This window comes from Bufo bufo, chromosome 1, assembly GCF_905171765.1.
Source record: "Bufo bufo chromosome 1, aBufBuf1.1, whole genome shotgun sequence".
Classification (NCBI taxonomy): Eukaryota; Metazoa; Chordata; class Amphibia; order Anura; family Bufonidae; genus Bufo; species Bufo bufo.
In genome coordinates this window covers 155,374,800-155,387,228 of record NC_053389.1, presented here as the reverse complement: position 1 = coordinate 155,387,228, position 12,429 = coordinate 155,374,800, and the positions used below count along the sequence as shown (strand labels likewise).

Genomic DNA, 12,429 nt, shown 5'->3' with positions numbered 1-12,429 from the left:
TCTGACTCAGTGCCCGAGACTGAAGTAGCTGTTTCCAGACAAGCCGAAACATAACCAACATATCAGGGACTATGTGGAGTATTTAATCATGGGGACCCACATAAGGCTACATTCACACTCGCGTTGGGTGCGGATCCGTCATGGATCTGCACAGACGGATCCGTTCAGATAATACGACCGTCTGCATCCGTTCAGAACATCTTTAACATAGACAAGACGGATCCGTCTTGGACACCAATGAAAGTCAATGAAGGACGGATCCGTTTTCTATTGTGCCAGATTGTGTCAGAGTAAACAGATCCGTCCCCATTGACTTACATTGTGTGCCAGGACAGATCCGTTCGGCTCAGTTTCGTCAGACGGCCGCAGGCAGCGTTTTGGTGCCCGCCTCCAGAGCGGAATGGAGACTGAACGGAGGCAAACTGATGCATTCTGAGCGGATCCTTTTCCATTCAGAATGCATTAGGGCAAAACTGATCCGTTTTGGACCGCTTGTGAGAGCCCTGAACGGATCTCACAAACAGAAAACCAAAACGTCAGTGTGAAAGTAGCCTCAGTGTGCTTTAGAGCTGTAGACAAAAAACTGTAGAAGGAGAACAATAAGAAAAAAATATTTTTCATTAGACCTCAGATCCGACCAGCAATCAGACCCCCAATGTTAATAAGACCCCAATACGACCTCAGCTAATTGAGTTCAGATCCAGCCTCTGCCAACAGCTGAAACCCTATCCTCAGATAATGCATTGCTAATGTGCGTTGCAGCCATTACTCTGGAGCTCTCAGCCCCTGAACAGCTGCCCATATGGAGCAGCTATTAACATATAGTTCCAACCACTAATGCAGTGCAAGACAATGTGATGACATGGAAGATCTGCAGATCCTGATAAATGGATTATTGTTTCAGGCTACAGCTTCTAGATGGGATAAGTATTGGTAGTGCTTTAGTACTTGATGGTGATCTGCGTACACCAAGAAAGTGCAAGTGTATGGAAAAGACTATTGTTGATAATGATGGGTCCAGTCATGTAGAGATACAGTATACTATTTTAGGTTGCGTTAAGGTGAACTTGGTATGAGATAAGGTGTCTCTTTAGACAGCACTGCTTTGGGGTTCATGCCCTTCATTGATAAAAAGCATAGTATGGGTTAAAGGGGTTGTCTCACTTCAGCAAGTGGCATTTATCATGTAGGCAAAGTTAACACAATGCACTTACTAATGTATTGTGATTGTCCATATTGCTTCCTTTGTTGGCTGGATTCATTTTTCCATCACATTATACACCGCTCGTTTCCATGGTTACAGACCACCCTGCAATCCAGCAGTGGTGGCCGTGCTTTCACACTATAGAAAAAGTGTCACCCTCTCTGGTGGCCGGGACCATGGGAGCTCACAAAGTCTAGTGCCTTTTCCTATAGTGTGCAAGCACGACCACTACTGATGGATTGCAGGGTGGTCGTAACCGTGGAAACGAACAGTGTATAATGTGATGGAAAAATGAATCCAGCCAGCAAAGGAGGCAATATGGATAATAAGAATACATTAGTAAGTGGCTTGAATTAACTTTCTCTACATGGTAAATGCCACTTACAGAAGTGAGACGACCACTTTAACTGCATGAGGTGCCCTAGATGCAGCTCAGGGAGGGGGCACGGTTTCTCAATGACGGGACTGCGGTGTATGGAACATTATTTTTCCTGCAGTTCTTCATGGTAAAAAGTATTCAAATTATATTGTAGAATTTGCATACTTTTTCCCACAGGGCATTACCTGAAAAAGAAATTCTCCTGTGTCTTCCTCATCCGAGCTGCATTTACAACTAGTAATATGCTGGATTAAAACAGTAATATGCAACCTCCTAACCACAGTCAGTGCCAGTTAGAGGATCCGTTTTCTTTTATGTCCGAGAAAACGGATCCGGCACCATTGACTTACATTGTGTTTCATGCCAGATCGGTCTTGCTCCGCATCCCGTGGGAACGCAACCAAACGGAAGGGGAATGCATTCTGGTGCATTCCATTTAGTTTTGTCTCCATTGACAATGAACGGGGACAAAACTGAAGCGTTTTCCTCCGGTATTAAGATCCTATGACGGATCTCGATACTGGAAAGGAAAATGCAGATGTGAAAGTAGCCTAACAAAGCTAGAAACATAGAAACATAGAATGTGTCGGCAGATAAGAACCATTTGGCCCATCTAGTCTGCCCAATATACTGAATACTATGGATAGCCCCCGGCCCTATCTTATATGAAGGATGGCCTTGTGCCTATCCCATGCATGCTTAAACCCCTTCACTGTATTTGCAGCTACCACTTCTGCAGGAAGGCTATTCCATGCATCCACTACTCTCTCAGTAAAGTAATACTTCCTTATATTACTTTTAAACCTTTGCCCCTCTAATTTAAAACTGTGTCCTCTTGTGGCAGTTTTTCTTCTTTTAAATATGCTCTCTTCCTTTACCGAGTTGATTCCCTTTATGTATTTAAAAGTTTCTATCATATCCCCTCTGTCTCTTCTTTCTTCCAAGCTATACATATTAAGGTCCTTTAACCTTTCCTGGTAAGTTTTATCCTGCAATCCATGTACTAGTTTAGTAGCTCTTCTCTGAACTCTCTCTAGAGTATCTATATCCTTCTGGAGATATGGCCTCCAGTACTGCGCACAATACTCCAAGTGAGGTCTCACCAGTGTTCTCTACAGCGGCATAAGCACTTCACTCTTTCTACTGCTTATACCTCTCCCTATACATCCAAGCATTCTGCTGGCATTTCGTGCTGCTCTATTACATTGTCTTCCCACCTTTAAGTCTTCTGAAATAATTACTCCTAAATCCCTTTCCTCAGATACTGAGGTCAGGACTGTGTCAAATATTCTATATTCTGCCCTTGGGTTTTTACGCCCCAGGTGCATTATCTTGCACTCATCCACATTAAATTTCAGTTTCCAGAGTTCTGACCATTCTTCTAGTTTTCCTAAATCCTTTTCCATTTGGCGTTTCCCTCCAGGAACATCAACCCTGTTACCTATCTTTGTGTCATCAGCAAAAAGACAAACCTTAGCAGCGAGGCCTTTTGCAATATCACTTATGAAGATATTAAACAAAATCGGTCCCAGTACAGATCCCTGTGGAACCCCACTGGTAACATGACCTTGTTTTGAATGTTCTCCATTGACTACCACCCTCTGTTGTCTGTCACTCAGCCACTGCCTAATCCACTCAACAATATGGGAGTCCATGCTCAATGACTGCAGTTTATTGATAAGTCTTCTATGTGGGACAGTGTCAAAAGCCTTACTAAAATCTAGATATGCGATGTCTACTGCACCTCCACCGTCTATTATTTTATTCACCCAGTCAAAAAAATCTATAAGATTTGTTTGACATGATCTCCCTGAAGTAAACCCATGTTGTTTTTCATCTTGCAATCCATGGGATTTTAGATGTTCCACAATCCTATCCTTTAATAGGGTTTCCATTAATTTGCCTACTATTGATGTCAGACTCACTGGTCTATAGTTGCTCGATTCTTCCCTACTACCTTTCTTGTGAATGGGCACGACATTAGCCAATTTCCAATCTTCCGGGACGACTCCTGTTACTAATGATTGGTTAAATAAATCTGTTAACGGTTTTGCCAGCTCACCACTAAGCTCTTTTAATAATTTTGGGTGTATCTCATCAGGCCCCTGTGACTTATTTGTCTTCACCTTAGACAGCAAACTTAGAACATCTTCCTCTGTAAAGATACATGCATCAAACGATTTATTAGTCATTCTTTCTAGTGGAGGTCCTTCTCCTTTTTCTTTTGTAAAAACTGAACAGAAGTATTCATTAAGGCAGTCGGCTAGCCCTTTATTCTCTTCTACATACCTTCCGTCCTTTGTTTTTAATTTAGTTATTCCTTGTTTTAATTTCCTTTTTTCATTTATATATCTGAAGAATGTCTTATCCCCTTTTTTCATAGACTGAGCTAGTTTTTCTTCTGCCTGCGCTTTAGAAGTTCTTATAACTTGCTTGGCCTCTCTCTGCCTAATCTTGTAGATTTCCTTATCTTCATTGCTCTGGTTTTTTTTATAATTACAAAATGCTAGCTTTTTATTTTTAATGCTAGAACCAGCCCTGTACCTCACATGGATCCAGAGATCTCCTCATTCACTGCTCCAATTCTAGCTCTGCTAGGTAATCTTCAGCCTGGCATCTCAGGGGATGTGTCCTTTCTGCTGTAGCTATTTCCCTGTAACTACCACAACAGAATATACGGCTGGTGACAGTTGAAAATATAAACTGAGCACGTGCAACCATCTCAGTGAGGTGGACAAGAAATAAGCAATAGTGTTGATCACGAATATTCTAATTGCGAATATTGGCACTTTGAGAATTCTCGATTATCTAGAATATAGTGCCATATCTTCATAATCGCGAATATTCTAGATTATTTTTCATCAGTACCCATGATCCCTCACTGCTTCTTGCTTGTGGGCCAATGAGAAGGCTGCAATATCTTTGACTTTAAGAGTAGTGTTGATCGTGAATTTTCGTATCGCGAATATTTATCGCTAATTTTCCAATTGCCGATTTTCGCAATCAAGAAAATAATGACTGGAGATCACGAATTCGCAAATATATGACGACTATTTGCCCAAATATTCACGAAATATCGCGAATTCGAATATTGCCCCTGCTGCTGATCACTGATAAGGAACACAGAACAAACAGCAGGTGGCGCTATACAGACACATTTTATTGAATAGCACAGTGGTTATATAAAATTTTTAATTGCATACAATTATAAAAGTATTTGGATCCAGGTGCTGGTTTGAAGGTTGTTATTTGTAGGTCTTACACAGGCTGTTCACCAACCACCATCCCTTTAATGACCCCATTGTGGATACTTTTTTTTGTTTTTTTTGAGCCTTTCATATATCAGATGTATGCTCTTTGCTTTATGTTGTATTTATAACCCTCAGTAACACTGCGCTGGTACAAATGCTGCACTGCTGATTCTTTTCTTGACTCGCCTGAGTGAAGCATGACACCGTTCCATTCTTTGCAGGGTAATACAATATCTTATAATAGGAGGTGTTGGAGGGGATGTGAATGTGCTAGAAGCAGCCAGGCTCTACTTACCATTGGTATTGGGCTTGCAGCTGCTGTGGGGACCAAGGAAGGGGGAATGTTCCAGCTGGATTGATTGAAAAACCACAGAACAGTCTGCCAATTGTGACGTATTGTTGTAAAAAGCCACAATAAATGCTATTAATCAGCAACTATTGATATTGTGATCTGATGTAAAATATGAACTAATGAGTATCTTCTCTTCTGTCTCCCCTTTGGTGTATTGTCCATCTCATGGTGTTGTTACTTACCCCATCACTGTTTCTGTACTTGTCTATTATGTTGTTTTCCCCTTTTTTATTTTAATTAAACTTATTTTGGCTGGTCTGTGCTGTGTTTTATTTTTTTTGTATTCAATATGTCATGTGTTTGTTCCTTCTGGACGTCCCTTGTGTGGAGCTTTTTGTTTTCCCCCTACCCTTCCTGATATGTACGACCACCTTTCTTCCATGTGCTGGTGACCCTCTGCAGTGGGGGTGTGCTTACCTGTGTGTGTTGAGGTTCCATCGGGGACAGAGGCCGTCCAAGGACACAATATGACCTTACTGTGCATCTCCTGCATGCAAAGAGAGGAAGTATTCGCCATTACCAGTGTGGAGTGGTACTATCAACCTCCCAATGGAAACAGATCTCTTGTATGTATTATGCATCACATCTACATTGTTGTCATACTAAAGGTGCTGCCAAACATTCTGGCTTTGGCTTCAAAAACGGCATAAAAAAAATCCTGAATGTTTGGCTGCACCCTAAGGGTCTATGAAATGATATAATTTCATTAGCGCTGAATAGACTACAGGGCTATGGTTCTGCTTACACTAGGATAACTTATCTGTGCTCTGTGGAGTCATTAAAGCCATTTTCTAGGCTCCTGGTATTAATGACCTATCCTTAAGATAGGTCATTAATATCTGATCGGTGACAGTCCGACACCCCACATCTCCATCTATTAGCAGTCTCAGATGCTGGAACTAACACTGTGAAAGGAACAGGAAACATCTCCAGTCAAAGCGTAGTGGCCATGGTGGGTTACTGCTCCTCAGCTCCCTTTGAAGTGAATAGAAGCTGAGCTGCAGTAATCCAGTATAACCACTACACTTAGAACTGAGCCGGGCTTCCTGTTCCTCTCACAGTGTTAGGTCCAGTGCTGGAGGTTGCAAGGTACAGCTGATCGGTGGGGTGCAGGGTGTCAGACTCTCACCAATCAGATATTAGCGACCTATCCTGAAGATAGGTCATCAATATCAGGGGCATAGTAACAACTCTAGAGTGGACTGACCACCTCTGATACTCCTACCTGTCAGGAGAATGGAGATCCTGCAACCCCCATCATGCCAAGTGATCATAAAAGGGAAAAAAAGAAAGAGATAGTAGGGTGGGCATGGAGTACAGTGGCTCAACTACATCATAAATGCCAATGCTCAGAATGCCAATTTACCTAGGCTCCTTTACCCAACATACTTTGCAAAAATCAATATTTCAAGTGAATATAAGAAAGTTTGTAATAAATCTTAGAGAAAAATGCTCTTTCTACACATAGGAGTCATTTTACGTGCTTCACCTCCCTCTCTCCCAGTGATTCACATTCCAACCATCTTAACTGTTTTGATGCCTGGCCCTGAAACCTTGCACATGAGCCACAGTTCAGATCTCAGGGGCAGTGAATGAGATCTACCACACATGCACCAACTGATCTCTCGCTGGCGCATGTGCAGGGTTCCAGATCCAGGCATTGGAATAAGGACAATGCCTAGCACTTTTCAATCAGTGGGAGAGCAGTGACAACAAGGGAAAGGCAGAGGTGAAGCAGTGCTCTGAAAGACTAGGCTCGCCCCTCGGTGCTCTGAGCACCTCATTAGCAAAGAGTAAAAGTAGAAACTTTTCAATAAAGACATCTGATTCTTGCAAGGCAGGGGTCCTTACACTCAGCAGGATCAACCCTACCAGACAATATGCCAGGTTTACTAGGGTGGATCATGCTGACAGATGCTCTTTAAAGGGACGAGACCAAGAGTATCAGTTTACTGAGGGATCAGGTTACAATTTTGCCCATATAAGTTTATCCAGAGGTGAAGGAAGAGTGAGCTGCTGGAGGGAGACAGAGTTTCATATACACACAGTCAGGCTGCTGAAGGCGGTAGTAAATTTTGATCTCTCCCCAGTGCTGGATTCACAGCTCCACTGCTCAGCTTTGTGTGCTGTGTATGAAAGTCATTATAGCAGCTAGCCTCCAACTATTAGCATATGGGAAACTGGCAGTCAAAGCTGGAGCATGTAGAAGAAAAAATGGTGATAAATGCAGGATACAAGTCATATAATGGTAGATCGTTGTGTCTGTAGGTCATATACACACACAACGGCTTATACACACCAATAACGGATTTTATAGCCATCAATGTCAGATTGTGCAGGTCCCAGCTGTGGGACTCACTCCTATCTCCAGAACGGGGCCAATCTCTGTTTACTGCTATGGGAGTTCTGAAAATAGCAGAGTGTCGATTTTCCAAACTCCCATAGTGATGATAGGGGAGAACGCTGCACATGTACAGTACTCACTACTTCACTTTGCGGACCCTATTCTGGATATAGAAGTGGTGGGACCCACACTTATCTGAGCCAAATCCTTTAAAGACACGGCTATATAGCACTGTTCCCCCTTCTCACAATTGTAATATTATATCCAGTGTTTATAGTTGAATATACTGTAAATATTTGTGAATATTATTAGCGACACCATTGGATTGGATTCTAGTTGCTAAGTTTAAGTAATACAACTACATATTAAAAGTGTGTATAATATATATATATATATACACACACATACACATATATATATATATATATATACATATACACACATACACACTGTATATAGAGTGTATATATGACAAAATAAATATTTACTTACAATCAGCTAATGAAAATAAGACATTGCTTTTGAATTGTGGTTCAACAGAATAATAAAAATAAAGAAACTAACAAAACTGGTCTGGACAAAAATGATAGTACTCTTCTGTCACAGTGCGGTTCATTGTGACAGTTTTCCGTGTAGGCTGGCTGCATGCTCCCTTGCGTACTGGCTGCAGGCCGTTACCTGTGCAGGCTGGTTGCTTGAGGCTGCGTGCTGGCTGCGGTGTCTTGAACGCGCCTGTGTATTTTGCTTTCCCAGTGTCTGTTGTGTCATGGGATGTTTACTCTTGCTGTGATGCTTCTCTGGTTGTCTGTGCTCTGGTGTACTGGCTGCAGGTGTCTCCGTGTATGCTGGGTGCCAGGGACAACGGCCTGTGCTGCAGCCTGTGTGTCTTGTGTTCTCTACTCCGGTTCTGTTGGGGTTAACTCCCCTGATCTGTGCCTGGGTGAGGCTTTCCAGGTGCCCTTGTTGTCCAGCCTTATCCATCTGTGGGCTTTGGGGGCTGGGGTTCTGTTCAGTCTTGTCTGTGCCTGGCTAGGTGTAGCACTCCGCTTCTGTTCTGGGGTTCCTGTTACCCTTCTGCGTAGTGTCACCTGGTTTTGCATTGTTGGTCTTTGTTCGTCTGTACCTACTCTGTTCTGGTGTTTTGCCATGTCCTGTTCTGTCTGTACCTGCCCTGTATTATGTTATGTTCCTGGTTGGTTCCCTGCTCGCCTAGCAGTGCGTAACTGCGTCTGATAGCCTGGCAGTGCTTAACTGCTTCCGTTTGTTGTCTGTTCTGTGTCCCGCCTTCGGAAGAGGGTCCCTGGCTTCTCCGTAGGGGGAATCTCTGTCTGCCATGAATCTCTGTGTGCCTTGAATCTCTAGCCTGTTCTGTGCCTTGTTTCTCTGATCTGTGGTTCTCGTTTTCTCCGTTGCTCCTGGTTTCGTCTGTCTGCCTGTCTACGCTTCCTGCCGGTACCTAATTCAGGTACCTTCTGGTCTGGCTGGGTCAGCTGACACTGACTCACCATCTGAAGCGCTAGTGAATACCAGGGAGTTGCTTAGTCACGCCCGTACAGAGTATTGCCAGTCAGTGGCACAGTGGGTCCACGCGCGCTGTTCCATGTAGTGTGCATGTGCGTACGTCTGTATTTCTTTATGCAGCTCTTACTAATTGTTGCTGCTGGTCTGTGTTGCCGTGTCCTGTTTCCCTGACGTCCCGGAGGTCTGCCTTAGGCCCCTGGCTAGAGACATCTTCATTTAATGTTTTGCTGCACAATCACTTCAATCAAGCGATTTCTGTAACTCTCAGTGAGAGTTCTGCACCTGCCCACAGGTATTTTGGCCCACTGCTCATGAGCAAACAGCTCAAGCTGTCTCAGATTTGAAAGGTGCCTTCTCCAGAGTGCATGTTTCAGCTCTTTCCACAGATGTTTAATAGGATTCAGGGCTCATAGAAGGCCACTTTAGAACCGTTTAATGCTTTGCTTCTAGCCATTCTTGGATGTTTTTAGCGGTGTGTTTTGGCTCACTGTCCTGTTGGAGGACCCATAACCTGCGACCAGCACATTCCATTCCATTTCAGAATGCTTTGATAGTCTTGAGATTTCATTGTATCATGCACATTCAAGACACCCTGTGCCAGATGCAGCAAATTGGCCCCAAAACATAACATAGCCTCCACCATGTTTCAGTAAGTAAAATGTTCCTTTCTTTGTATGCTTCATTTTTGCATCTGTGAACATAGAGACTATGTAACTTGCCAAAAAGCTCCAGTTTTGTCTCATCTGTCCAAAGGACATTCTCCCAGAAACTTTGTGGCTTATCAATATGCATTCTGGCAAATTCAAGTCTCACTTGTGTAGTTAGAACTTTGTCCTCAAAGGGGATTAATGGAATTGGCTGTGAAAATGAAAAATTACATTTTATTTTCCAGAAAAATTGACTTTAGGCCCAAATTTTTCACTTTCCCAAGGGGAAACTGGAGAAACTGCACCCCCTAATTTATTGCCCATTTTCTCCTGATTACAGCAATACCCCATATGTGCTTGTATACTGCAATATGGGCGTACCACAGGGGTCAGAAGGAAAGAAGTACAAGTCCAGCAAGGATGATATTAATTGATAAATAAGGGTAAGTAATCAATAAGGTAAATCCAGCAACAAGAAACCCTATATAGTAGATAAATAATCTTTATTAGAGAAATACTAAACTAAGTAGTTACCCAGGTAGGACCAAACTAGGCTAGGTGGGTCTAGCTAATGGGTGGGGAAGGTGTCCCTATACTGCTACCCTAGTCTAAGACCTCAGCCCAGGGACGTCCTCTGGTGGTGGGGACTCCCTGTCCTCGAACCTAACCTCAACTCCTGTCTGGCCCTGACAGGAGGTGAAAAAGCTGGTGTAGGAGTGGCCTACCGTGGGATAACTGTCATTGACATACAAAAATAGGAAAAAGGTGCCCACTGTATACGACCCTCGTGACGGTATGCCAGGAGGTACAGGGTGCACCAAGTCAGATAAAAGCACATACAAAACAAAAAAAAACGCACGACAAGACACTCTATTTGTACGGTGTACAATATAGAATGATAAGAGACACGAAACCCCTTCGATGTATATTATGGAGTGATAAGAAACAAGGGTCTCTTGTTTCTTATCACTCCATAATATACATCGAAGGGGTTTCGTGTCTCTTATCATTCTATATTGTACACCGTACAAATAGAGTGTCTTGTCGTGCGTTTTTTTTTGTTTTGTATGTGCTTTTATCTGACTTGGTGCACCCTGTACCTCCTGGCATACCGTCACGAGGGTCGTATACAGTGGGCACCTTTTTCCTATTTTTGTATGTCAATGACAGTTATTCCACGGTAGGCCACTCCTACACCAGCTTTTTCACCTCCTGTCAGGGCCAGACAGGAGTTGAGGTTAGGTTCGAGGACAGGGAGTCCCCACCACCAGAGGACGTCCCTGGGCTGAGGTCTTAGACTAGGGTAGCAGTATAGGGACACCTTCCCCACCCATTAGCTAGACCCACCTAGCCTAGTTTGGTCCTACCTGGGTAACTACTTAGTTTAGTATTTCTCTAATAAAGATTATTTATCTACTATATAGGGTTTCTTGTTGCTGGATTTACCTCAGAAGGAAAGAAGCACCAAATGGCTTCTGGAAGGCAGATTTCCCCCGGAATAATTGACAGGCGCCATCTTGCAATGGAACACACCCTGAAGTACCCCTAGAGTGGAAACCCACAAAAAGTGACTATTCCAAAAACTACGACCCTCAAGGAATATTTAAAGGTGTGTAGTGAGCACTTTGACCCATCAGGTGTTTCACAGAATTAGGAAATACTTGGTTGTGAAAATGAAAAATTAAAAAAATTTCCAGAAAAAGTTGCTTTACACCCACATTTTTCACTTTCACAAGGGGTAACAGGACAAAATGCACCCCACATTTTGTTCCCCATTTCCCGCCGAATACGCCAACACCCCATATGTGCTAAAAAAAAATGATGTATGGGCGCACAGGAGGCTTCAGAGTGGATGGAGCACCATATGGCGTTAGAAGAGAGGATTTTGCTGGAATGGTAATTGGGAGCACGTGAAGACACCCTGAGGTGGCCCTACAGTGGAAACCCCCAAAAAGTGAACCCATTCCGGAAACTACACCCCTGAAGGAATATTTCAAAGTGTGTAGTGAGTACTTTGACCCATCAGGCGTTTCATAGAATTAGGAAACGTTTGGCTGTGAAAATAAAAAATTTGCTTTACACCCACATATTTCACTTTCACAAGGGGTAACAGGACAAAATTCACCCCACATTTTGTTCCCTATTTCCCCCTGAATATGCCAACACCCCATATGTGCTCAAAAAATTATGTATGGGCGCATAGCAGGGCTCTAGAATCAAACAGCTAAATATGGATTTTGCTGACCTGAATTGGCAGACATTTATTTTAGGTGCCATGTCGCATTCAATAAATTCCTGAGGTCCCCAGAAATTAAAAACCCCAAGAAGTGACCCCATTTCAGAAAGAGCATCCCCGTACAAACATTTTAAATGGTAGAAAGGGTACTTTTTAGCAAACAGGTGACTCACAGAAGGCAGAAATACTAGAGAAAGCATTTCAAAGCACACATTTGTAAAAATGAAAAAATTACCGTACTAGCAGACCCCAATTTTTCACTTTCACAAGGGGTTAAAGGGGAAAATGCACCCCAGTATATGTTCCCCATTTCTCCCCATTTTGCAAACACCCCATATGTCCTTGTAGCTTGTTGTATTGGCACACAGCAGGTCTCTAGAGGCAAAGTGCAAAATATGGTTTTTGCAGGCCTGAATAAACCGACATGTATTTTAGGTGCCATGTCGCATTAAATAAATTTCCTGAGGTCCCCAGAAATTAAAAACCCCAAGAAGT

The 12,429-nt window shown here is 43.0% G+C and overlaps 1 protein-coding gene across 2 annotated transcripts in view; it reads left to right on the top strand.

The window, feature by feature from the left end:
* Positions 1–12,429, top strand: part of SCN3B (sodium voltage-gated channel beta subunit 3) — an 87,576-nt gene that overhangs the window by 33,422 nt on the left and 41,725 nt on the right. For both annotated transcript variants that reach the window (XM_040431081.1, XM_040431074.1), the window contains exon 3: positions 5,589–5,752. In XM_040431081.1, the coding sequence (XP_040287015.1) occupies positions 5,589–5,752 (164 nt within the window). The remainder of the gene's footprint in view (positions 1–5,588; positions 5,753–12,429) is intronic.